The sequence below is a fragment of the Molossus molossus genome, unplaced genomic scaffold (genome assembly GCF_014108415.1).
Source record: "Molossus molossus isolate mMolMol1 unplaced genomic scaffold, mMolMol1.p scaffold_m16_p_6, whole genome shotgun sequence".
Classification (NCBI taxonomy): Eukaryota; Metazoa; Chordata; class Mammalia; order Chiroptera; family Molossidae; genus Molossus; species Molossus molossus.
Window position 1 is genome coordinate 117,785,777 of NW_023425399.1, and position 25,838 is coordinate 117,811,614.

The following is a 25,838-nucleotide window of genomic DNA, read 5'->3' on the forward strand; positions in this document are numbered from 1 at the left end:
GCGGGGGAGGTGTTTTCCAGCTTTAAAAAGGCAGGAGGCAGAGCGCGGCCCCGCGTCAGAGCGAGACTTTGAGACTCCGGACTCGTAGGCACAGTCGCCGCGAGGGATCCGGCTGCCAGGCTCGGGCACTGGGCGCGGGCGCACCTCTGAGCCCCGCCGCCGCCCCCTGCCCCCCGCTCGGGTCCCGAGCCGCAACCGCCCGCCAGCTCGCACACGCCCCTCAATGACATTTCTCCGGGGCGCTAGACCCTGAGCCCGAGCAGCGAGCGTCCGCCTGGAGTCGGCTTCCCCGGGAGCCCGACCCCTGCGGTGCCCGCTCCTCCTCCTGCTCCGCGCCGCCTTGGCCGCGTGGATGCCAAGTACCAGTTTTCCAGTCCCGTCCAAGTTTCCACTCAGCTCTCCGGCTGCAGTCTGCGGGAGAGGAGAAACTTTGGGGCCCGCGCCGCCCGCCGGCGGCACCATGAAGTCGGCGGAGGAAGGTAAGCAGGCGCGGCCGTGGCTGCCTCCCCCCCACCGGGTCCCCTAGCTCAGCCCGGGCGCCCCCAGCCCCGCGCCGAACACCCCCGCGCCGCCCGCCGGCGCGAGCTCCCAGGTTCCGACCCGGGGAGAGGCCAGCTGGCCCGGCCAGCCTATGCTCCCCGGGAGGGGCCCGGGTCCCCGGTGCGGTGCGGGCTTGCCGGACAGACTGGGAAGCGGTGTCCCCCTGGTGTTCCCCGGAGCAGCCCTGATTTCGAGCGCGCCTTCTTGCCAATAGGTGTCTCCTCTTCTCTAGTGCTGAGTGCGCGCTCTCGGCCTTCGCCGGTGCAGCCTCGCGTTGAATTCCGGCGGTAGAAACTCAGTTCAAATGCTGGCGGTTTGGAGGTGGCTGAGATTAGGGCCGTCAGAACCACAAAGGACACTTTGGGATGAAGTGACATTTGGGGGAGGACGAAAGGTGGTCTGTTTTCTTGCCCTGTGGCTTTCAAGACCAGCCAAACTGGAGGTGTGGGGGCCTCGCCCCTCCACGAGCGCTCTGGCCAAGCGCTGGCCTCCAAATCCGCCTCCACGTTGCTGGGCCCGCTTGGGGCCGTCAGGCCGGAGGCCGGATGCAGGACCGAAAGCGATCAAACGCGTTGTCCAAACACAGCCCCTGATTTCATAGGTTTTCAATCCAATGGACACCAGATTTCCAATCGTAGAAAACGTTTCAGGACACTTTGGAAAGGGACCGCCAAGTTGCCAGCTGCTTGCTTAGCGTCACAGGATGGCAGGTCTGCCCTGTAGCCTGGTGATGGTGAGTCCACCGCTGACAGTGAGCTCGCCACCCTGCGCAGGGCAGCCTCACAGCCTCATCCCCTTCGCCCCCTACAAGGACCACCAGTGACCAGAGCAGCCAGGACCTCCCACAGGGAAGGGAGGCTCCCCCAGGTGTCTGGAGACCCTCCGGGGAGGGGTGACTAGCACCCCAGGGAGGAATTACAATGGCAAGTGCACAAGGGACGCTGGGTAACACCTTTCCAAACGCCTTACCCGCCGCCAAGCAGTGTATTTAAATTATTTTAAGAAAGTTGGCAAAGCTGAGGATGCATAATGAGCACTCACGTTTTATAAGGGTGGACGTCCTTCTGCGGACCCTGGAGAGCACATGCTGCTCCTGCTTGCCCAGTGCTCGCCAGGCCTCGGGCCGCAGTCTCCGCAGGCTGCTCCGGGACAGGGTTACCTTTAGCAGTGGGCTCACTCCCACCCTCACAGGACCAGGGCCATGCTGTCGTGGCCTGGGGCCTGTGTCAAGGCAGGAACACACGTCTTATGTTTCTTACCAGTTCATCTCAATTTAGAAAACATTAAAATGCAAACATCAGAAAATTCTTACAGGACCAGCCTTGCTATTAAAAAAAAAAAAGTTTCAAAAAATTCTTGAGGTTTGGATTGTAAACCCTCAGACACTTATTTCAAAGTTTCCCTCGTGCATTTCTTATTACTTCTTTAAAAACACACACACACACACACACACAAACGCAAGCCTTTCAAAGTTCAGGTTTTTTTGTTTTTTTTTTTTTACTTGAACAGTCTGTCCTGCAGCAAAGAATCTTTTTACTCTGACAAGAGGAAAACCCATCTCTGGGGGCGGTGCTGCGTTTTCCTGTTTCCTCCTTGACAAGATGTTGCAGAGTTGCCTCTGGCTGAAATGCAAGGGTCCAGGTGCAGGGTGCCCTTTGACTAAACAAATACTGGTGTATTTTATACGGAGGACAAAATTAGGCTAACCAGAAAGTATGATCTCATCCTTCGCAAAGACAGGCCCCCCATCTGAGGCAGGGTCCCTCCTGCAGGCCAACGCCCCCTACTGAGGGCCGGGGACCATGGGGCCTCACCACAGGCCCACTCCGGGTAGCTGCCATCTCAGACTCTGAGCGGCCGGCCTCCCGCAATCCCAGGAGCATCTGGGTTGAAGCTCATTAGGCTGTTGTTTCTGACGCCCTGCTTGCTTTCCCCTTGAAGAATGCAGAGAAATGCAGGCCTGTAGGTAGCCACCCACCCACCCCTTCAGAGGTTGCCTCATTGAATGCCCCCAGGCTCCCAGAACAGAACAAAGCGCCCCTGTTCTCCAGCCACTAAACTTCGCAGCCCTGTGTCCTAATCCAGATTAGGAGGGCCCGGCACCCCACTGTACCACACTCAGGGTGGGCGCGCTGCACCCTGAAACACCCGCAGCCTCCAAGGAAGGGCCGAGCTAACTATTTCCACCAAGACGGGTGTCTGCTGCATTGACCAATGGCTTGTGCCACTTAGAAGATGAAAGTTTGGGGATGCTGGTAAAAGAAGCATTTTAAAAAGTAGCCACGCCATCTGGCCACCTTGGTTGGGGATCTAACATTAGGTGGGGAGCAGCTGGGCCTTGGACAGAGCAACCCTGAATCCTGCAGGGCCCAGGGACCTGAGCACGGAGCTCAGCCCACCCTCTCCGGACAGTGGAGCAGAGTTTTCATCTGAACCGATGATAAGCGCTGTGATCTGTGTGACTTTTTCAGAGGTGAGAAGATGGCTGAAGTTTAAAAAAAAAAAAAAAATCGAAAAGGAAAATGAGATGTTGAGGCTTCTCAACAGAAAACAGAACCTCCATTTGCCTGAAGGTCAGCAGAAAAAGCAAACTAAAACAAAACAACCCTCCAACATACATCTCAAAGTGAGAACTATTATTAGAAACTAAATCAGGCCAAAGTGACTATAGTTTATCACTGGAGAAAACCAGCCCTTTGCAAAGGGTCACGGGAGAGAAGCGTCTGGGGTGCGGACGGAGTCACGTGCCCAGCGGGGTCTCTGCTTCTGGAGAAAGCGATGCCCGCGGGGCACAGGGCCTGTGGGGCAGCAGGAGGGCGGGGTGGCGGCAGCACCCCCTCCTTCCCGGCGGCTCCCCCGAGTGTGATGCCCCGGAGCCTCGCGCCCCTCTCGCTGGTGCGGATGCGGCTCGACGTGGCGCCGGCGCGCGGGGACAGTTAGCTCCGCGCTGGACAAAGACAAAGGGCGGCCGGTGCCCGCGGGCCTGGCCCTGGGCGCTCGGTGCGCGCTGCTCTGCGCCCCCGGTTCCAGGCCGCCGTCCGCCCAGCGCAGCCCTGCGGGCCCGGGAGCGCGCGGCCGGCGGGGGGCCGGGCAGGAGGTGCGGCTGCCGTGGAGACGCGGCCTGGGAGCCTGGCTCCCGGGGCCACACGGGTGCGGGCCCCGTCCCAGGAGAGCCCCCCGGCGGGGTCCCGGGCCGCGGGCCGGCGGCGGCACTGGGTCCGGCCCGACGCCCGGCCTGGGGGCCCCGGGCTCCCCCAGACGCGGCCGAGCCTGGGCCCGCGGCACGTCCCGTCGCTCGGGAGCGGCCGCCGCTCCACCGCGCGTCTCGGGGGAGTCGCGGGCGCGTGGGGCCCCGGCAGGACCGCCTCCCCCGCGCGTGGGCCGGCGCCGCCCTCGGACACTCCGGGGTCTCGCCCGCGGGTGGGGCGCCAGGCGGGACGCAAGTGACAGGCGTGAGCCGAGGCTCCCGGAGTTTATTTAAAACTCGGACGCGGCCGCGAGCTTGTTTGTGTGAACCCGGAAACGCGGGGGAGGGGCCGCGCGGGGGGAGGGGCGGCCGGAGTCACGTTACCGGGACCGGCCGAGCGCAGGGCGCAGCCGAGCGGGGCGGCGACCACAGGTGCCCGCGGCCGGGACCGACCCGACCCGGCCTGCGCCCCGGCCCCGACCCCGGCCCTGGACCCGGGCCCCGGCCCTGGACCTCGGGCCCCGGCGTGGCCCCCGCTCCCGGACCCCGAGTCCGATCCTGGACCCCGACCCCGACCCTGACCTGGAACCCCAGACCCTGGACTCTGCCCCGGACTCCGGACCCAGCCTCCCCGACATGACGGGGCTGGAGCAGGACCAGGAGTTCGACTTTGATTTCCTCTTCGAATTTAACCAGAGCGACGAGGGCACCGCGGGGGTCGCCCCAGGTGGGTCCGGCAGGTTGGAGGTGCAGGGGTGCGGGGTGCAGGGCCCAGGCATGCTGGGTCGGGGGTGCAGAGCAGGGGGTGTGGGCCTGGGATGCATTGTCCAGCGTTTCAGGGTCCTGCGGTGCAGGGATGGGGTGCAGACCAGGAATGCAAGGGTTGGAAGTAGGGAGGGTGCAGAGGTGCAGGTCCCCTTGATGCATGGGTCATGGGTGGAGGGTCGGGGTGCATGGGTCATGGGTGGAGGGTCGGGGTGCATGGGTCATGGGTGGAGGGTCGGGGTACAGGGGTCAGCTGCCCGGGCGAGGTCGGAGGAGCCAGCCTGGAGAACAAGGCGGGGGGCCGCAGCCCCTACCCTCCTTTCTGCCCAGGACCCTGCCCTGTCCCTCTGCCCCCCGCCCCACCCCCACCCAGGTCAGGCCAGGTCAGGTCAGGGCAGCACCCACAGTGTTCCTACCCCCTGTCCTGTGCCCAGGCCTCTGGAGCAGGCAGAAAACAGGCCAAGTTCAATGGCAAGTGGGGGTGGGCGGGTGGGGAAGCCCTGTGAGGCCCCTACGTGCCACAGCCGGTTTCTGGCTCTGGCTACAGGGAGCATCAGGTCCCCTGCTGGTGGGTCACACTTTCTCCAGTCTCTGGACCCGTCCTGTGGACCGGGCCCCTGGCTCCAGGCGGCCACTGCACAGCTCAAGCCAGGGAACAGGAGCGTCCAAGGCCTGACTTGGATAGTGCCTGGGGACAGGTGGTGAGTGGTCACTGCCAGAGGGCAGGGGGGCCACCGAGCCCCCCATCTGTCCCTGACCCTGCCCTGCAGCCTCAGGCTCCTAGCCCCTCCCAGAACAAAGTTAAAGTGGAAGTAGCCCAACCCAGGGGGCCGGGGCCTTTTCTTCCTTTCATTTTCTCTTTGCCAAAATAAAGGGACCTTGCCGCCCGCCCCCCAGGAGGGGAGCCCTTGAATAAGAACAAGGAGCCGCCGAGAAACCACAGCCTGTGTGCTGGGCGGCGGTGTGGGGCAGCCAGCAGCCTTGCTCTCCCCTCGGGCGACTTCAGGGCACGCTCTCTGGGTGCCCGCGTGGCGGTGAGCTGATGAGGCTGCACACTTGGCACCGTCGCTGTTTCTGCAGCGATTGTATAATATTTTCCATATCGCTCGCCGCTCTTCTTTTAAAGACCGTAACACCCTGGTTGTTGAAAAAAAATATAAATGTTCCGACCAGGCCCCGGCCGCCTGATCTCCCTTCTCCACCCTCCCCGACTGCCTGCCCTCGTCTTCCTGGGCTGTGGGTTTCCGGCCTCGGGGGTCATGGGAGCCCAGGCAGACCGAGGTGGCAGGGACTCGGGGCCTTGACTTTCCTGCCGGTCTGGCTGCCTGTGGCTCTGTGCACGGCTCTGTGGGCGCGTCCGGGGTTCTCGCCATCAGAGTCTCTCCCTTGGCGGTCAGACCCTTTTCAGTTCATTTAGACAAGGTCGCAAGTTACAGCTGTCAGTGTGGACGACGCTCCCACCTCTATGGTGTGAAAGGCCAGACTGGTGGAGTTGGGACCACACAGCGTGTAGCTGTTCAGAGTGGTTCCTTGCACTTAGCCATAGGCATGCAAGGTTCCTCCAGGCCTGTCCATGGCTCCACAGTCCATTTCTCTTCAGTGGTGAATAATATTCCACGGTCAGGATGGACCACAGCTCACTCATCCATCACCCACTGAAGGAAGTTTTGGCTCCTTCCAAGTTTGGGCAGTTATAAATGAAGTCCTTTCTTCTCGCTCTTACTAATTGTACGCTGTATTTGTCAATTATTAAACTATTGCATTGTTATGTTAGATCTTTTCGTTAAATTCTCCAGCTCCGAATGGGTGACAGCAGTGTCTTCACGTGATCTCTGGGCTGAGCCTGGATATAAATAAATGAATGAGTGACTAATACCAAGATCAGTTGTGAGCTCAGTAACACAGCTTCCCAGCTTCTGCTGAGCACGGACACGGGCACTTCCTCAGAAGGCCAGGCCAGCCCTGACCACAGGCGGCCCGGACACGCAGTCATGATTCCTTCTGCCTCGAGATTCCTCTGGCCTCCAGGGTTCAGCGATGGGTTGGCCCTCTGTCCACCCTGTCGCCTGAGTCACCTCCTGGTCTCGTCAGCTGGGCGGCCCTGAGAGCTTGTCTTACCTGTTACTTCAAAGGAGGGACGGGGTCTGGGGTTCTCCATTCCCAGAGCACCCGGCGGGTGCAGACGACAGTCAGTGTCCATTTGTTGGGAGAAAGAGAGAGACTTTTGAAGATGATACGCTCTGGTCCGCCAGGCGTGTTGTGGGCGCCGTGTCTTCCTGTGCTGAGTCCCAGCCCCGCCCCTGGCAGAAGGCGGGTGGTGGGCCTCGGCTCCTCTCTGGGTCTCAGGAAATAGCTAGGCTGTCAGCTGGGCGTCGGGCGTGGCCCCGCTTCCCGCCAGGCTCCTGTTTGCTTGTTGTTTTGGCCGGCCCACCGCTGCAGTGCTGTCGCCCTGGCAACTCCTGCCGGCCATTGGCCAGGCCTCCGGGTCTGGCTGGAGTCTCCCCAGCGGCCGGCCGGGCACCTCCAGCGTGGCGCGGGCCGGTCTGCGCCCCTCCGCACGCGTGGCGGGTGGCCTTTCATCGCTCCCACGCGGAGGGCGCGTGTCTGGGGGCTTTTATCCTGAAGCCCGCCGTGGCAGGGGTGGCGTCGAGAGCCCGGGTGCCCGGCCCAGGTGCGGGTCCTGCCCTGCGGGCACCAGCCAGAGGGAGGCCTCGGGAGCACCGGACCCGCGACGTGGGGCCGGGAGCTTTGCTGCAGGACAGCACCTCCGTCTTCAGCAGGGGGCCCGCCGTTCTCGAGGTGTTTCCGTCAGGGAGTGTACGGAGAGTGTTCTAATTCTGCGTTGTGTTCGCCGTAGGAAGGGCCACAGTTAGTAACAAACAACCTGACGTTTTAGCTCCTTAAAGACGGGCTGAGAGGGAGTCGAGGACCGAAGGCGGCCAGGCGGGGACCCCCGGAAGGTCGGCGGGCTCCGCTCTGCAGTGCTGGCTGCTCCCTGGTCGTCCACGGGCCCAGGCCTCAGGCCGCGTGTCCTGCGGCCGCTCCGTCAGCAGGATGAGGTCCACACTCTCAGGCCCTTCGCTCTGAACTTGGCTCATTAAGGTTTCAACAGGGGTCTGGGTATCGAGCATGTCTGAGTTTTATTTTGTTTTGTTTCCATTACCTGCAGAAGTGTAATCTCAGCGAAGAGGTGCTGGCTCCAATGCCCGAGGACTTGGGTCCGGCCAGGTGTTTGGGAGGGTGGGGCTGGTCTCATATCCTGCGGCCCAACCCCAGCAAACCCTGCAGGGGAAGGTCCTTCAGAGGAAAAGGAAAGTCAGTGTCTTTCAGAGTCTGAAAGGCCACAGGACGCACCTGGGCAGAGTGGCGATTTCTGTTGGAATCGTCTGCCTGTTGGGGACGTCGGCTTGTCCACGCTGGGCCCGTCTGGCCGGCGCAGCCCCCCACAGGACGGGGGTCCCGGGTCCGAACACCTCCAGGCATTACTGGCCTTACGGAGAGCACGGAGGTCCATTTTTTTGGCGTGGTTCTGAAATAAACTATTTCTCAGAATGAGACGCATCACTCTGACAACGCCGGCTCGCTGAATTTGCTGAGCATTGACTTTGGTGGACCAGACGGGGAGCTGAACACGCCCTGCCGGCTGCCAGGCCCCACCTGCCCCTCCAGGTCCATCTGAGCCCCGAGCACCTTGCCCGGTGCTCTGCTGGGGGGCGGGGCGCAGAACTAGGGGAGTGGGGGCGGGCAGTTCCTGTCTTCTGAGGATGAGCCAGGGAGCCATCGCTTTTATTATATTAAAGCATTTTGAATACGCTCCCATGTTTGCTTAGGCTCCTGCTGCCTCTTTGTGCTCACCTGCGCTGTAATTTAATGAGCCCTGCTTGGCAGGTGGCCAGGGGAAACCAACTCTGGTAGGTGTTGAGCTCAGCAGGGCTCCTGACATGACATGAATCGGCCTGAACATCTCAGGACTGTCAAGCAAGTTACTGGAAATATTTTTATTCCATGTAAATGGGATCCCTTTGAGTAGTTAAATAATTCAGACGTGAATGCAGTGTCGGTTGGGAATAAAACCACGTGAAGTGACGCGGGCAAAGCGGGGTGCCCGCCCCGCAGGCTGGGACCTCGGCCGGCTGGTGTTTTCCTTCCGAAGGGGCCTCGTCGGCTCGGTGGGGTGTTCGCGAGGTTCCCACTCTGGGGCCTGCTTTGAAATCGGTCTAATTGAGGAGAACTGCTTAGGTGAGCTCTTGTTTCTAAACGAAGGCCTTGTGTTCTCCTCTTCCTCGTGGAAGACTTTGGTTTAAGTAAAGGCCCCTTCCTGGGCCCCAAGTGCCCGCAGAAACGTGTCTGCCCCCCCCTCCCCAGTTCATCCTGAACTTCCCTCGGACCTGGTGCTGTGGGCAGCTGGGTGGGTGGGGAGGCCCCAGACTTGCTCTGCTGGTGGCTACAATTTTTTTTTTAATTCTTGGAATTAACCTTCCTGCCAACAAATGGTGGTTCAACGGTGGGATTGACTACATCTCTTAAAACAGTTGTAGAGCCCTGGCCGGTTTGGCTCAGCGGTTAGAGCGTCGGCCTGCGGTCCGGAGAGACCCGGGTTCGGTTCCCACTAAGGGCACGTACCTCGGTTGCAGTTTGTCCCCGGCCCTGGTTGGTCGAGCGGGTGGCAGCCACTCGACGTGTCCCTTTCACGTCGATGTTTCTCTCTCTCTCTCCCCCTCCCACTCTATCTGAACAAAATATGGAAAAATGTCCTCAGGTGAGGATAAAAAATAAACAAGTTGTAGATAGGCTTAGTATTCGTTTAGTCGAGCAGGAAATGCAGGGGTCTGTCCAAAGTGTCCTGCAGGCCCCAGCCATCTCGGGGAGCAGGGGACCCCGGAAGGAGCACCCAGGGCCTCTTGCAGGCGGGACCCTACAGTATGCACGACCCCACGTCACACTCCCGCCAACTTGTGCCTTGTACCCCTCCCTGCAGATGGTGGTTTCTCTGATGTGGAAATTCGTCTTCTGTGGACGGTTACATCATCTGCTGCTCTGCAGACATGGGGCCATAACCGGAAGACCCAGCGTGGGTGTGTGGGGGCCATTCTCTCCGCGGCCCCTTCGGGGCTGGGGGCGGTGCTTGTTCCTGTCATGGGGACATCACCACCTCGAGGACCAAACGTCAAGGAGGCTTTGTTTAGGGCACAGAGTCTGACTGGTGCAGGCTGGCTGCACATGTGGTAGCTGGTGCCTGGGCCCCGGGGCTCCTGGGGGGTTCCATCCACCCCAGAAGCAGGAGGGTGCAGAGACCGTAGGAAGTGACCCCGCGCCGTCTCTGGGCCAGGAAGGTGATGTCAGGACGAGGAGAAGGCCAGCGAGGCCCCTGCAGTGACCAGCTGTGCAGCGGTGGCCACAGGCGTGTGGGCTGCGGAGGGGACAGGGGAGCGGGGGGCGCTGGGCCCCATCCTGAAGAGGAGCCGGGAGCCCAGGGGTGCTGCCCGCGCGGTGGCTGTTGAGGAAATGCGGGAATCGGGTCCGTAGTGAAAACACGCCCGGTGAGGGCCGGCAAGCCTCTCTCTGACCTACGCCTGACGCTGGAACAAGTCAGCGTAACAGCTACGTGTCGAGGTCCCAGTGCCGACGTTCCTGCCCTGCAGACACGCTGTGCGGGTTCTCGCTTGCGTTAGTCGTGTCTCACTCACTGCTCACTTAACAGTAATGCCTGTGATCACGCAGCAGCAGGACGGGGCTTTGCTTTGGCCTGATGGTCGACGACGTGACTGCGGTCTCGGGCCTCGGCACCTGCCGCCACGGACACTGACGTCCTCGGACGGGCAGTCCTGTTGGAGGTTGGGGAGCGTTGGGCCTGATGAAGGGTGGTGTGGGGGTGTCTGTGAGTGCACACGGAGGATGTATGTGGGAACGTGTGGGGGTGTCTGTAACACGTGTGCGTGCACACGGATGAGGATGTGTGTGGGAACGTGTGGGGGTGTCTGTAACGTGTGCGTGCACACGGAGGAGGATGTGTGTGGGAACGTGTGGGGGTGTCTGTAACGTGTGAGTGCACACGGAGGAGGATGTGTGTGGGAACGTGTGGGGTGTCTGTAACACGTGTGCGTGCACACGGAGGAGGATGTGTGTGGGAACGTGTGGGGGTGTCTGTAACGCGTGTGAGTGCACAATAGTTAGCACATGGCCATGAAGAAACACTGTTCACCCGGGCGAATCTTCAGATTCCCTTTGGAAGAAACACAGAGGAGCATTTGGTCTCCCGGTGCCTGAGGGCGGAACATGTCCTCTGTGGGGCTGGCCCGCCCTCCTGGCCCCTCCAGCCAGTGTCCAGGCCTGGCCCCCGTGTGCCAGGATGCAGTGGGGCCCACTCGTCCTGAGAGGTCACGACTCCGTGCCTGGGGCTCGGCAGCTGCACCCCACGTGACCTCCTTCTGAGGAACTGGGCCTGTCAGGAAGGGCCCGTCCAGCATTACTAACTTCTCGTTTGATTTCTACAAGTGTCATACGCAATTTTTTTTTATTCTTTATTGATTTTAGAGAGAGAGGGAGAGAGAGATAGAAACATCTACGAGAGAGAACATCGACCGGCCGCCTCCTGCACGCCCCCACTGGGGATCGGACCCAGAACCTGGGCATGTGCCCTGACCGGGAATCGAACCAGCGACCTCTTGGTGCAGGATTGACGCCCAACCACTGAGCTGCACCGGCCAGGCTCATAACCACATTTTCAACATCTGATTTCTGTTTCTGTGTTAACTGTGTCAGCCAGCATGTGAGGGTGTTGGTGTGTCCTGGGGTCACTGCGTATGTTGGGGACATGGGAGCAGCCACCTCAGGACTGGAAGCCGGGCTCAGACGTGGGGTCAGGCTTCGCCTGGTCCCTGCCTCCTGCCCTGTGGCCTGAGGCCTCACCCTTTCCCATGAGACTGTCCCCAGTGTCCTGCTGCTTCCTGGGACAGACTGGGGAGCTGCGGGGTGAGGCCCAGAGCTTTTCAGGACAGCGCACCCCGGTGCGGAGCTGCAGGGGCCTGACGGGCACAGGGCCGCGGCGCCGGAGGCCTCTCTGCCGCGCCGGCGTCGACCTTGCTCAGTGGCATCTTGGCTGCTGCTTCCTCGCGTGGCCGTGTCCCCCGGGTGCCTTTGGGAGCCTGGCGCCGCTCTGAACATCTGGAGCTCTGTCACTCTCTCTCCAAACGGCCTCCGGAGACGCCCGGTGGAAGGAGCTGTGGGTGCTCCCAGCTGCCTGGGGGGCGGGCCTGCCTCTGGGGAACCCTGAGCGGCGTTTTCATCCGGGGGATTTAGCTCCATCAAAGCAAGAGCCTCCCGATCACACAGATTACAAAAGACTGGATCACCACCGAGGGGCCTGGTGGCTGCACCTGGACAAGTCACAGTGGAAGGGGGCCCCCCCCGTGTGGGGTCTGCGCCCGTCTCTGGTAGTGAGGGCCGGGGTGTGGCATTCACCGTGGCGTGTCGCACAGGACAGGCGCGTCTCACACAGATGCCCTCGGCCATCGCTCAGGGGCCGGGGTCGAGTTTCCGTGTGCGCTTCCATTATTTAGCGACCTGGATGTCCGCTGTGCGCACGAGCGCAGAACCGGGATGTTCCGTCTTGTCGAACTGCCGTCGAGTCCTGGCCGGATAAAAATTACTAATTACACTAGTAATTGCTTTTTATTACGTCTTACTGAGGTTATAATTAGCACGTACTGATTCCTCAGTCTGGCGGTCACCAGTCGCCTGCTGTGTTTTTATCAAAGGGGCATTTTCCAGGTCGTGAGCCACCGTCACCGCTCTGGTGGGAGATACCCCAGGACCTGCTCCCATCCAGCCCCGGGGTGTGTTCACAGCTGGTGCTCAGAGCGTCTCAGCAGTGATTAGTGCGTTAAACTCTTTACATGCACTGGTCCCTGTATCTAAACCATCCTCTCACCCACCATTCGTCCCCTCCCCCACCCCATCCCTCACCCCATCCCCCATCCCCACCCCACCCACTCATCCCCATCCCCCACCCACCCCATCCCCCACCCCACCCACTCATCCCTATCCCTCCCCCCTCCCCCACCTCATCCCTCACCCCATCCCCCATCCCCCACCCCTTTCTCCCTCCACCCACCTGCTCATTCTGCCCACTCACCAGTTAATCCACCCACTCACCCACCCCCTACCCATCTGCATCCAACTCTCCACCCACCCAGTCACCTCGATGCGCTGGCTGGGTCCCGGCTCTGAAGGCAGGGAACCTCGGCTCCTGCGCCGGGCGGGGCACCCAGTTTCCGCTGGGGAAGGACGAAGCGCAGGTGGTGATGTGTGAGCACAAGAGGCAGGGTCACTGGACGGGTCAGGGAGGCACCTTGAGCAGAGCAGAGGGAAGCAGGGGCATTGGGGCTGCTCCGGAGGAGGATGGGGGCGGAGGGCAGCCGGGGGGGGGGGGGCGGGAGGGTCCCAGGAGCTTGTTGCTGGGAGGGGTTGGGCCGTCGCCCTGAGCCCTGGGGAGGCCGTGAGCACCGCCCCCCGCGGGCGTGAGGCCTGAGCTGGGCTCCCTGGGCTGTGGGTTTGCACGTCTGCTGCCCGGCCTCACGCTGTCTCTCCTTTTCCTTCCAGAGCATTACAGCTATGTGTCCACCAACCTCAGCCCCGGTCTGCCCCTGCCCACGGCACACCCCTCGCTGCCGGCCCCCTGCCACGACATGCAGGCCTCGGCCCCCGGCATCTCCGCCGTGGCGCCAGCCGGCCACCCCTCGGGGTACGGAGCCGCGGTGGACGGCGGGCCCTCGGGCTACTTTGTGTCCTCCGGCCACGGCAGGCCCAACGGCGCCCAGACCCTGGAGAGCCCCCGCATCGAGATCACGTCGTACCTGGGGCTGCACCACCACAGCAGCCAGTTCTTCCACGACGTGGAGGTGGAGGACGTGCTCCCCAGCTCCGCGCGGCCCCCGTCCACGGCCACCCTGCACCTGCCCAGCCTGGAGGCCTACCGGGACCCCTCCTGCCTGAGCCCGGCCAGCAGCCTGTCCTCTCGCAGCTGCAACTCCGAGGCCTCGTCCTACGAGTCCAGCTACTCATACCCGTGTGCGTCCCCACAGACGTCCCCTTGGCAGTCCCCCTGCGTGTCCCCCAAGACCACGGACCCCGAGGAGGGCTTCCCCCGCGGCCTGGGGGCCTGCAGCCTGCTGGGCTCCCCGAGACACTCGCCCTCCACCTCACCCCGCACGAGCATCACCGAGGAGAGCTGGCTGGGGGCGCGCACCTCCAGACCCTCGTCCCCCAACAACAAGAGGAAGTACGGCCTCAACGGCCGGCAGCTGTCCTGCTCGCCGCACCACTCGCCCACACTGTCCCCGCACAGCTCGCCGCGGGTCAGCGTCACGGACGACACCTGGCTGGGGAACACCACGCAGTACACCAGCTCAGCCATCGTCGCCGCCATCAACGCGCTGAGCACCGACAGCAGCCTGGACCTGGGCGAGGGCGTCCCCATCAAGGCCCGCAAGACCGCCCTGGACCACTCCCCCTCGGTGGCGCTCAAGGTGGAGCCGGCCGGCGAGGACCTGGGGACCACGCCGCCCTCGTCGGATTTCCCGCCCGAGGAGTTCCCCCCGTTCCAGCACATCCGGAAGGGCACCTTCTGCGACCAGTACCTGTCGGTGCCGCAGCACCCGTACCCCTGGGCCCGGCCCAGGTCCCCCACCTCCTACGCCAGGTGAGCGGGTGGGAGGGCCCCTGGAGGTCTGCGTGCGGGACCCTCTGGGCCCTGAGCCAGAGCCTCCTCCCCAGCCCCGGGGATCGGTTTCTCCCCTTCCTCGCGGCACCCAGCTCCGCCCTCCGTGTCACACGGTCTCTCGCTGCGGCTCTGTGTCCCAGTCGTCCTCACAAGGACACGGGCGTAGTGGGTGCGGCCCGGCCTCTAGGCGCCCCTCACGCACCTCTTTAACGCCCTGCAAAGGCCTCATCCCGAGGGGCTGGGGCGGGGTGCCGAGCGCCTGGCCCGCGCTCTGGGTTTTGTGAAACCGGCCGGTCCCTGTCCTGTTTGTTCTCGCCTCCTGCACCCACTTCCCAGTCCCACCTGAGTCCTGCCAGCGCCTGGGTGCAGATGGGCCTCGGCTCCGCGACCCCGGTGGCAGCCCGCTCCCCCCGCGCCCACGCCGCGTGCAGAACAGCAGGGCCCCTCCCCCGAGACCGCGGTCCCCGCAGCCTAGTGACAGCTCAGGCAGATTCCCAGCTCCGCGTCGCAGGTTGTTGGTTTTTCTTTCGCACGGCGTGTGGGGCCGCTGGGGCCGCTTACTCAGCCTGGCGTTTTTATTTTTAACTAAACAGCTTTCCCAACAGGTGGGCCACTAACACCCCGCAGCCTGCTCTCCCCGCAGGGCGGTGATGGGGCGTGGAAGCGTCCACAGGGGCTCCCGTGCGTGGCGCCGGCTGACACGGCTGCGGCCGCCTCCGGGAAGAGGCCCCGCGACCTGCGTGAGGTTCTCGGGGCCGTGAGCCCCGTGTGCTGCTGGAGGGGCTGTGGAGCTGAGGGACAGGGTCACGGGACGAGGCGCACGCTTGGGCCTGTTGCTGCCAGAGCCCTGCTCTGCCCAGACCCCTCCTTCCCACGGCGGGGTCGGGGGCTTAGTGCTGCTCGTTCGTACCCGAGTCCCGGCACCCGCGACCCAGCTGCGCCTCCACCTCCTCCGTGTCCGTGGCAGAGACTTGACAGTTTCAATGCAATCAGACGGGGACAGTTGGGAGCCGGTTAAAATTCAGAGAAAGAAACGAGCACTGGTTTCTCTCGACGTGTCCTAGGTGGGTCCCCACTTTTACCCCAGGGTCTGCTCTCAATGCTGCAAAGTCTAAGGAGTGGATGTTTTCGAAGGGATCATCAAACATGTATCTCGGAACCTGGGATTCATTCATTAATGTGGGAACGTAGCCCACTGGAGGCATTTTTAAACACGTAAGACGGGTTGCGCCTGAGACACTGTCTCCGCAGTTTTCCTGGAGATGAGAATAGGGACATTCAGGAACCCAGCGCCTCCTGTCCGGAGTCCCCACATGTCATCGTGTGTGACCTTCTGTGTTTCCTGGACCGCGAAGGTCACAGCGCGGGGGCTCGCTCCACGCCGGGTGTCAAGGACTGAGCAGCAGCATCATCTGTCGCTGTAACTACGCGTGAACGTAACTGTAGCACAGGGGTTTTTAAGACCACGAGACAGTGCAGGGAACCCCGCGTTAGTCTGTGGGGCGGCTCTGACGAAATGCCAGGCCGGGCCGGGCCGGCTCCCTCCGGGCCTCTCCCGGACGTGCAGACACTTGTCACCCACCGTCTCTTTGTCTCCCTTCCGTGTCTGGCTTTCTCCCTCCCACAAAGACGTGGACCTTCTGGGCGGGCTCCCCAAGGACGGCACGTTTACTTCGTCACTGCAAAGGCCCCAAGTCCACAGACAGCCACCTGCTGAGGCCCGGGGACCGAGACTTCCACCTGGGTCTTGGGGACGTGGTTCAGCCTGGAACACCCACCCGAACCCCACTGTCAAGGGCAGGCTGCCTCTCCTTCCGAGGCGCCGGTGTCTCTGGCCAGCGGCCGGCCTGCATTTAGTTTGTGGTCAGAAAGCCGCCCCTTTGTCTTTGCCGGGACGTTAGCATCTGTGGCCCCCCGGCGGCTCTTTGTCTCGTGACCGCAGCCCGAGTCCGTGACGTCGCTCACATTCCTGTGAGTCGACCAAACAGCCACGGGAGGCTCCACACTGCCACCCTGGGTGAGGTCGACCTTTCCCACCGGGCTGGTCCCACGGCCAATGTGTTTCCTGGTCCCGGCCCTGCCTTCCCGTGTGACCGGCCAGCCGGGGCCCGGGGCAGCCAGAGCGAGGTCGTTTGCCTGCGGGAGAGGGCGACCAGACTTCCTTCCCGAGAAGGTGCGGCCAGTGCCGGGTCGTCAGCGGGTCCATCGCGCAGCTGCCTCCACCGCGGGGATGTGGGGTCCGGGCGGAGAACCCGCCACCCTCCCTGTGCTCGGGCCTCTGTGCCCGGCTCCCTCCGCCCGGTGTTAATGGCGCGAGCCCCTGGCAGACCTGTGGGGAAGACGATGCCGCCGTCTTGCTGCGGTGGGAGGCGGGATTCAGTTCTGGACGGAGGCTTTGAGTTGGACGGAATGACGCCCTGTTCTCAGAGCTCGGGGGGGCACAAGAGCACAGGTGACCTGTGAGAGCCGTGTCGGTGTCCAGCTCAGGCCCCGAGCCCCTTCGGAAGGGGACGGCCCCCCGCTCTCTGCGGTGACGGTGCTGCTGGCGGCAGGTCCCAGACCACCTTGTTACCGGGCGGTGGCGCCCATGGCGTGGGCCTCGGTGCCTGTGTGGAGGCTCTCGCCTGCGCTTGGTCACCTCTGGACGGTAGTTTGCAGACGGAGCCGTAGCAGGTGTCGCCTTAACCTCGCGGAGTCTGCTCGACGTCCTCGTTCACCCGTGAGACGCGCGGTGAGGGTCACGGGTCCTGGGCAGCACCGGTGCCCGGTCGTCTCTGCGTGAGACCTGTGGTTTCTTCTAGACCCGGGTCACGGGAATTCCAGCCTCGCGCCGCAGAGCGCTGTCCCGTCCCGTCGGGTTCCCACCGTGCCCCTCGGCGGTCTCGGCTCGAGTGCCCGCAGTGCCGGAGGTTCCTAAGGGGCGAGATCAGCTCAGTGAACGGTGTCGCTCGGAGCCGACGGGTTCGGTGGCCGGGGCCCCAAGTCCAGGTCCGTGTTTCAGGTCTCATCTTTTGGGCTCGGGCCGTGAGGACGATTGTAGTCACATTCGTCACGTCTGTGCCGGGCGGAAGTGTCTGCTTCCAAAGCCTGATGAGACGCTGGCCCGACGCACGGACGGGGGTCCGGATGTTTCCCCGTACCCCAGTGGGCGGGAAGGTCAGGTGCTCACTGCGGCGGCACACGCTGAGGCTAGAGTGAGGTTCACTGGCCCGGAGGGGGCACCCACCCAGCGCGCGGCCCGTTCCATGGAGTCTGCTCTGCGCGGGGCCTGGCCGGGCCATGCGCACCCCCCGTGGTCAGTGCCAGGCCAGCCCCCCCAGGACAGCTGGACGTCACGTGTGGGTTTTCTCTTCTTGACCCCGCGGAAGGAGCTGCCACCTGCTCCTTACGAGCGAGGCTGAGGGACAGTCGGCCACCCCAGTCCTGACCGGGCAGGGCTCAGAGTCAGGGCCGCTGCTCAGGCCCCCACTTCAGCGGGCACTGGCACCTGGGCGGCCTGGCCCAGGGCTGCCCTCGCTGGGTCCCGGCCACCAGGACACCAGCTGGGTTTCGAGGTCCCCGTGAGGCCCAGAGACTCACCTCAGCCGCAGCCCTTCCCAGAGCGTGAGCTCGGGGCTCGGTGGAGGAGCCAGGGGCTGGTGCCGTTGTCCGGGACGCGGGGACGAGTATGTCCAGTCCTGTGGAGCGCGCGGTCCGGGCGGAGCTCAGACCGGCTCTGGGCTCTTACCTGTGCGGCTTTGAACGGCTCCCGGGTCCAAACCTCACCCTCCGGTAGTTTCTTCTGGCCCCACGGAGGTCGCAACTGACACTTGGTGCTTGCCGCCCGACTGCTAACCCGAGAGCGTCCCCTGAGGTGCCCCCTGGGACTGTGCCCCCTGAGACTGTGCGTGAGCGGCTGGGGGGTGGAGAGGAGGCTGCCTCGCTGCACCCCTCCCCCAGGTGTGTGCGGACGTGGGCCCCATCTCCCTCCCTGATGGGTTCTGTGAGTGTCGGTCGTGAGGAGGAAGAGGAGCTGGGTGCTTCCGTGTCCCGGATACAGTGATGTGTCTTTGTGGCTTTACCCTCAGATGTTCTTTTAATCCTCACCCGGGGATATTTTTCCAATTATCTTCAGATAGAGTGAGAGAGACAGAGAGCGAGAGAGAGACAAACATCGACTGGTTGCTTCCCGCGTGACCCTGACCAGGGCTGGGGACCAAACCACGGCTGAGGTACACGCCCTTGATCGGATTCGAACCTGCGACTCTTCGGTCCGGTGCTCCGACCGCCGAGCCAAACCGGCCAGGGCTCTACTCAGATTTTTAAGTTAAGCCATCGAGAGCTGAAAAGTCGCCTAGTTTCATAGAGGAATCCAAAGGCCAAGCGAGTCACAGCCGTGAGGCTGGCCAGTGCCCGGCCTGCCTTGCCCACGGCCACAAGTGCGTGCCCGGGGCTCACATCCCGGCCGGCCGACCGCGGGTGTCCCGTCTCGACATCTCCCAGGCTGCCCAGTGAGGACGTTGTCAGGCCCACAGACAGAGCAGAGCTGGTTTCTGCAGGAACCTCTTCCCCGGAGCCCCGTCCAGGCCGCAGCGAGCCCTGCGCGGACGGGGCTGGCGGCCGCGGGAAACCCGATAGCGTCCTGCCCGGGAGATTAAAATTTAATCGGGAGACGGCAGTTGTGTCCCGTTCAAACTCGACCTTCCGTGCAGTCGATGGGACTAATTGCTGGTGTTCTCGGGCTCCTGAGCGGAAGGTTTTTATATAAAAATGTCACAACGGGGTTTATTTCTAACCTGCCTTCCGGAAGCCAGGCTGACCCAGGTCCAAGCCGGCCTCCAGTAAGGAAGCGAGCGTTCCCGTCAAACCCAGGCTGCTCTGTGCTCCTGAGCCCCCTTCCTGGGGGGGGCAGGCCCGTGGCCACGGCCGAGAACGGGGCAGGCCTAGCGCCACGAGGACTCGGGTGTCTGGGCGTCCGAGCCCCTAGGCACCTGCAGACTTGTCTCTGCAGACTCTAGCCCCGCCGCAGGGAGGAGCACTCGGGTCTGTGCGAAGGGCCCGTGGTCCCGGGGACGTGGTCCCGCGCTCGGGTTGAGAGGCAGTGGCCGGGGCAGCGTTCGGGTTTCGGGGTGTGTGGCTGTCTCATTGCTCCAACCACGTTGCCGAAGGCTCAGTCTCTCCTTGGTGCACAGGCCGCTGCAGACACATCCTGGGCACTGATGGCACGTGGCATGGTCTACCCTGGAAGGCCCTGTGCCCCGTGGACACGCCTGCTTCCCCCCAGAAGTCACTTCCCCCCGGTGAGCCCGGCGGCTGCGGTTCGGGCTCCCTGAGCTGACGCCGTCTCACCTGAGCCCAGGGCTCTGCGGGGTGTTCGGGACGACGGCCGTGGCCTGAGCCACTCGCGTGCTCCTCTCTGGCCACGGACTGGAGGAGCTTGTGGCCGTGGGAGGCAGTGTGAGTGGACAGGTCTGATTTTACAGGTGGGGAAACGGAGGCACCTGCCAATGTCTGGACCCAAAATAAAGGAAGAGAAGCCAATGGCCTCCAGCCCTGGGTCGGGGTGAGCAGGAGGGGCCTCTGGGGGACTTCGGGCCGGGAAGCCAGGCCAACACCCTGGGAGCAGGGACCCCACCTGCTCACCCACTGAGGGTCTGAGCACAGCTGCGTTTCACGTCCTGAGCCACCGGGGTCTGCTCTGGGCGCTGCGTTTGAGACAGAAAGGCCAGAGCTCCGTGGACCCTGGGGTCCTCTGTGGGCTCCTGCTGGACCTGAGCAGACCCAGGCTGAGGCTGGAGCGAGCTGGTGACGGTCCCGCGTCACCGTGGGTCCGCGTCCCTGCAGCTGGCCTGTTGCGTGGTCATTCGTGCGTCCGCACTCACAGGCGGCCCTGGCGTTGGGCCTGCGTAGCGTCTGCGGCAGGTGTGGCTTGTCCTGAACCTCTGTTGCCATGGTGACGGGTTCATCAGGCTCTGGGGTGTCTGAGGAGCCCAGGGCCTGAAACACATCTCAGGTGTGCGGGCGCCTGCCCCGTCCCAGAAGGGTCAGTGCAGAAGGGGACCATCCAGACCGCTGCCCTGGGGACCCTCACCCACCCTCCCTCCGATGGACGGACGGGCCCTTCCCTGCGCCTTGGCTGCTCAGCTCCTTGAGCTTAAATGCTGAGCAGTGTGGTCTGGGGTCAGGACAGGTGAGGAGGAGCCGGGGTGAGTCAGCCCCTCAGTCTCAGGGCACGAGGAACCCCAGCAGGTGAGCCGTGAGCTCCCCGGATTCTGTCCCTGGGACCCCCCCCCCCGCGTAGGGTGTGTCCAGGGCTGTTAGATGTGTCTCCTTTCGGTTGAGAGCCCCGCCCAGCCGGTCAGAGGGGGGCTGAGCCGGGGCCCCGGGTGCAGCTCTGCCCACAGCCACCTTGGGGGACCCAGAGACCTGCCTCAGTGGACGGCAGCTGTGCTGGTGCCTTTTTAAAATCAGAGAGAAAATCCTAGGAGCAGTGCGGGGCCTCGGCCGCTGCCCTGAGGGAACGAGGCCGACACCGCTCTCAGGCTGATTCTCCCCTGCGGTGGATTCGAGTCCTGCCAGGTCCAGAGTTGCTGGTGTCAGGAAGCAGCTTCTCGGTTCCTTCTGAGTGAGGAGGGCACGTGGCTCTGACTCTTAGAAAACTCAAGGGGAGAGGCCTTGACCCACACGTTCAGAAGGTCCCACCCCTGGATTTCTACCGCGTAGGAGAACCGCTTACCCACAGGTGATCCCGAGACTCCTCCCTTTGCTCGGAGGTGGGGTGACAGGTGACTGTGAATGTCGGGTGACACAGCCCTTCCAGGGTGAGCGGCTCTGGAAGGGTGTTGAGCATGTGGGTCCCCAAATATCAGCGACACACTGACGGGTTTGGCTGGTCTCATCCCCCACCCCAGTCAGGGTGCCGCACGCCAGACATCCGCACCCTTTTCTCTAAATAGTCAGTGGTCAGGTCTCCTTTTTAGAATCGTGACCCATCAGCTATCATATTAGATACTAACAAGCAACTTAAAGTAACCCCCCCGTGTGGTCGAGGGAGCGCACCGCCCCCCGCCCCCCGGTTCCCTCCCTCACGGTCACTGTGCTCCCTCAGCCCTGCACCCCATGCTCCTCTGGAGAGATGCCCGACGCTCCCCCGATCCTGCAGGTCACCGGGATGCTCGTCTGTCCCGATTCCTGTGCTCTGCTCAAATTGGGGCTGGACTCGGGGAGTCACTGGGGCTCAGGGAGTCACTGGCTTTGTGGTTGGCAAGGTGGCGAGTGCCTTCGGCAGACGGGCACCTGCGTCTCTCCCCGGGGTCCCTACGAGTGGCCCGAAGGGGGCTTTCAGTTTTAAATCGAGGGGCTTGGTTTGAAGGTCTGGCCTGTGCTCACTCTGCCCCTCACAGTCCTGGGATCTCACGGGGACGGTGGGGTCACCGCTAGTGTGGAGGGTCCCGGAGAGGTGGACAGCTTGTGAGCCGGAAGCATCACGGTCAGCAGTGAGGTGACATCCAGGTCACCTGGGTTTTAAATCTGGGGTGAACCTGCAGGTCTGTCTTTCTCCTTGTGGGTCATGGTGCGTCTGAGCTTCGGGGCCCCGTGCTGGTGGGAGCGCAGGGGCATCTCAGGACGGGGATCTGAGCTTTGTCTGCGGGGACCATGGAGGTCCGCTCGGGGTCTGATCCGAGAGGGGTCCTGGGAGCCCAGCAGGGCTTGATGCCAGAGCCCCGGCTGGTGCTGCCCATGACACCTTCGCGGTGCAGGAGGCCGGGGCTCCCAGGCAGCCAGTGGGCTGCGGGGGGGAGCCTGCCTCTGGGGTCCGCACAGCTCAGTCCTCAGGCGCCCGGGCGCTGGGCCAAACAGCGTGGCCCCAGGTCGTAGCCGCGGGCGGAGGAACGCCCGCTACACCCGACCTCGGATCAGTGTGTAGGTGGTCTTGCTGCTGCAAACAGTGTTTTAAAAACCCTTTCACGCCTTTTGTGTGTGAAGGAAACACAGAAGCTCAATAAAAAATGAAAGGTTTTTCTCATGGGAAACCGTGGTCACAGCAGCCCCGAGAGCAGGGTGACTCAAACAGGGAGTGCCTGGCATCTTTTTCCACCTGGGGAGGCCTCGCCCACACACACAGAGACGCCGGGGAGCGGAGGACTCTCTCCCCTCGTGCTATCGCCTGAGGCGTCCCCCGTGAAGGGGGCAGACAGGGCGCCCACGCTGCTGGTGAGCAGAGGCCGGGGCGGCCGTGGGGCCACCTTCCCCTGGCGCCCCCCGACGCTCCCGAGGGGTCAGTGACAGCAGCCCCGGGCGGGCACCGGGCATTGTGGGGCTTCCTGGCCTCTCCGGGGGCGACGGCAGCATCGGTGGGCGTGTGTGGTTCCCAGGCAGCAGGCCCAGCGACAGGCACTTTCAAACCTTGTTTTGCAAGAATTCCGGGTTCACAGAAAGTGGCAGAGAGGTCTGTGTCCCCTGCAGCCAGAGTCCCCGTCATGACACGGTCAACAGTCAGGCCTGACGTGGGTCCCGCGTGCGTGTGGCGCGGAGGACGGGCCCTGCCCAGCTTCGCTAAGACCCGATCCCCCCAGCAGCCGGGCGAGGCTGTTACTCTCCGCCCCGGTTCGCGGGCAGGAACTTAGCAAGGACTCGGCGGAAGGCGCCCTTCTCTCGAAGCTCCGGCGCGGGTCTGGAGGACGCTTTCTCTGGCTCCGCAGCCTCGGTGTCTGCGGGCTCGGCCTTCATGGCCGGGGACCGTCCCCAAGCATGTCCCCGCGTGTGTGGCTCCTGCTGTGGGTTACAAGGCCACCCACGTGGCACTCACCAGGCCACGTCCCACTGTTCACGCGATCACTAGGTTTCACTCACAAGGGACTTGACAACCGGGAGCCGGGAGCACCGTTAGCCGCAGTGGACTCTGCTCGGGGCAGTGACCACCGTTCCGGACGCAGGCCCCCGTGGGGTGAGGGGGGGAGACGGCGCTGCCTGTGGTCACGTGCAGGATGAGCTGTCAGGACTCGTGGACTCGAGGTGCCCAGTGCTCCTGCTGGTGCCGTGGGAACGTTCACTACGGCCTTGTTCACGCGTGGGGTGGTTTGACTGTCACAGGCCTGGGGCATGATGCCGCTCGGAGGCCTCTCTGGTGGACGGTATTGGTCACGGTCACCGCACTCTGGCCCCCCGGGCGTCTGCAGAGGTGACCTGTCCCTGAGGGGTGAGCACCTGGCGGGGGGCATCTGGAGGTGTGTCTCCAGCGTCCACTGTTCACACTCTTCCACGGGGCTGTGACTCTGTCCGAGGAAGCCGCCCGAGAGGCCACCGGGACCCTGGTGGACGCCCTGGTCTCGGGTCCTCAAGGCCATGAGCTGGGAGCCAGGGAGCCTGGCGACCGAGCGCTAACGAGTTCTCCACGTGGCTGTGATCCAGCCTCTTCTGACGGCAACCGAAAAGCTCAAAACGTCATCTCTGCATTTTAAAAAGCTGGCATCTCAGATGACGGGTTTCATGTTGTCGCGCTGGGTCCCCTTTTATGTGAAAGCACTTAGGAGTGCACCCCGTCGTGCAGACTGGAGATGCGTGTGCGTGTGGGTGTGAGACATCCTCACGGCTTCTCGTGTGTGCGACAGGTGGGCTCACAGGCCTCATTGCCGCTCCGACTTGTCAAAGCTCCAGTGAAGCCAAAGGTGAGCTGGAACACGGCCCTGTCATGTCGAGCAGCAGAGCGCGGGCTGAGGCCTGTGCCCCGGCGGGCAGAGCTCAGCACAGGGGCTGCTGGCGGGAGGGTGGCCGCCCGTCACCGGCTTCGGCAGGGACGCTGTCCGGGTGCTTTTTGCCAGACGGAGGTCTTTTCTCTGAATCAGAGACACACACTCTCTCTGGAGCTGCCCAGTTCCTGCTGAACACTCGCAAGCAGAAACAATCACTGTAATCCTGTTACAATGTTTATCTTGTAGACGTTCTGACTTCACACTGTGCACAGTGTTGCTCGCTCTGAGCGGTTCAAGAGCAACTATTTACACAGATTTGCCCTGCGCTGTCCAAGTGTCGGCCTTTACCCCGTGTGAGGGACTGAGCCTCCCTCCTCCGTCCATCCCGCCCCCACTGTCTCCCACGCTTTTTTTTTTAACTTTCTGAGAGTCAGGAGGAACTCACTTTTTTTCTCTTTTTCTGTTTATAGTAACGGACAGTAGTCTCGTTACCCAGGCCCGCCGCTCAGACCCGATGACACAGCAGACAGGGCGCACTGGTGTTCTGAGCGGAGGTGCTGCCTTGGGTCTTGGTGGCACTGGTGTGGGGGACCCACTGTAAACAGTCACCGCTCGTCAGGACCCTGAAGTGCTCCGCAGCAGGACCTCTGGGGCCGCAGACCTGGTCTGAGTCCTCCCCTCCCAGAGCCTGTCCCTCTGGAGAGCGGGGCTCGCACGCCCGTCCAGGGCCCTGGGCTCCGAGGACACTGGTCACATGCCCCTGTAGTGCCAGGAGTCATGGGGTCACTTCTGAGTCACTTCAAGTGACAAACACGCGCAGACTAGCCCGAGGCTCCACAGTGAGGCGCCTACGGCAGGTTCCTCACGCATCAGCCCGGGGTTGGTGTTCGGGGGCGGGGCTGGGGTGGCTACAGGCACGCGGTGTCCTCGGGGCCCGTGTGTCCCAACTGGCGGGGAGAGGCCTTCGGGGTCTCAGACCAGGACGACCCTCCGTGACCGAAAAGAGTCGATGGGTCTGGAGCCTGTCCTCGGGAACAGGTCACTCAGACGGGCCTGCGTGGACACTTCCACCTCACTCAGGAGCCTTGTTGCAAGGACCTGCTGGCCTTGGCCACGTGCCGCGGTCACATAGGTCACCTGGGTCGGGACGGTGACCTCACTGTCGGGAAGTTTGGTTGTGAGACGGTGGGGGGAGGCCAGCGGCGCCTCGAAGCCGGGCAGCTAACCTCCGCTTTCTCTTCCAGCCCCTCCCTGCCCGCCCTTGACTGGCAGCTGCCGTCGCACTCGGGGCCCTACGAGCTGCGGATCGAGGTGCAGCCCAAGTCCCACCACAGAGCCCACTACGAGACGGAGGGCAGCCGGGGTGCCGTGAAGGCGTCGGCGGGGGGACACCCCAGCGTGCAGGTACCGTGAGCTCCTCGTGCTGCTCGAGTCCGTGGGCAGCGTCGTGTCGATGGCTAGCGGCTCTCTCCCAACCAGCTCAGCTTTGCACTCGATGCCCATCCCGAGGCCTGGCTTTCTCCCTGTGTGTTCAGGGGCTGGGGGGACACTGGGTCAGCCTTCCTGCAGCGTGTTGGTCGCTGCGGTCACTGGACCTAGGACGCGTGTTAAGGTGGGAACTACTCTGCCTGAGACTCTGCTCTGGGGAAGCAGCCGTGTCCGGAGGCCGGGGCCCCAGGACAGTCCCTGCGGCCGGGCCGGTTGGGAGGGCCGAACAGATGACACGGCCAACGGATGTCTGTTCCGGGGGGGGGGGAGGGGGGACGGGCCGAGGCTTGTCGTTGGTAACGGGGTGCTGAGTGCTGTTTGTCTACGTGGACACTGTCCATCCAGCCCTGTGTCCCCCTGAGCAGCCGTCCTCGGCTCAGAAAAGATGGGAGAGAAGGAGCCGCCCGGGCACCCACCTCGGCCGGTGGGCTGGGGTGTCTTCTGTGCCTCGTCTCAGACGTGACCC

The 25,838-nt window shown here is 63.2% G+C and overlaps 1 protein-coding gene across 2 annotated transcripts in view; it reads left to right on the forward strand.

The window, feature by feature from the left end:
- The first annotated feature begins 334 nt into the window (after positions 1 to 334).
- NFATC1 (nuclear factor of activated T cells 1) overlaps positions 335 to 25,838 on the forward strand; it is a 50,607-nt gene continuing 25,103 nt past the window's right edge. The window contains exons 1-3 of one of the 2 annotated variants that reach the window (XM_036245038.1): positions 335 to 479; positions 13,094 to 14,192; positions 25,129 to 25,288. In XM_036245038.1, coding sequence (XP_036100931.1) covers positions 353 to 479; positions 13,094 to 14,192; positions 25,129 to 25,288 — 1,386 coding nt within the window. In that variant the 5' untranslated portion in view covers positions 335 to 352. Of the gene's footprint in view, positions 480 to 4,264; positions 4,455 to 13,093; positions 14,193 to 25,128; positions 25,289 to 25,838 lie in introns of those variants that run through there. The other variant, XM_036245039.1, reaches the window with a different exon arrangement.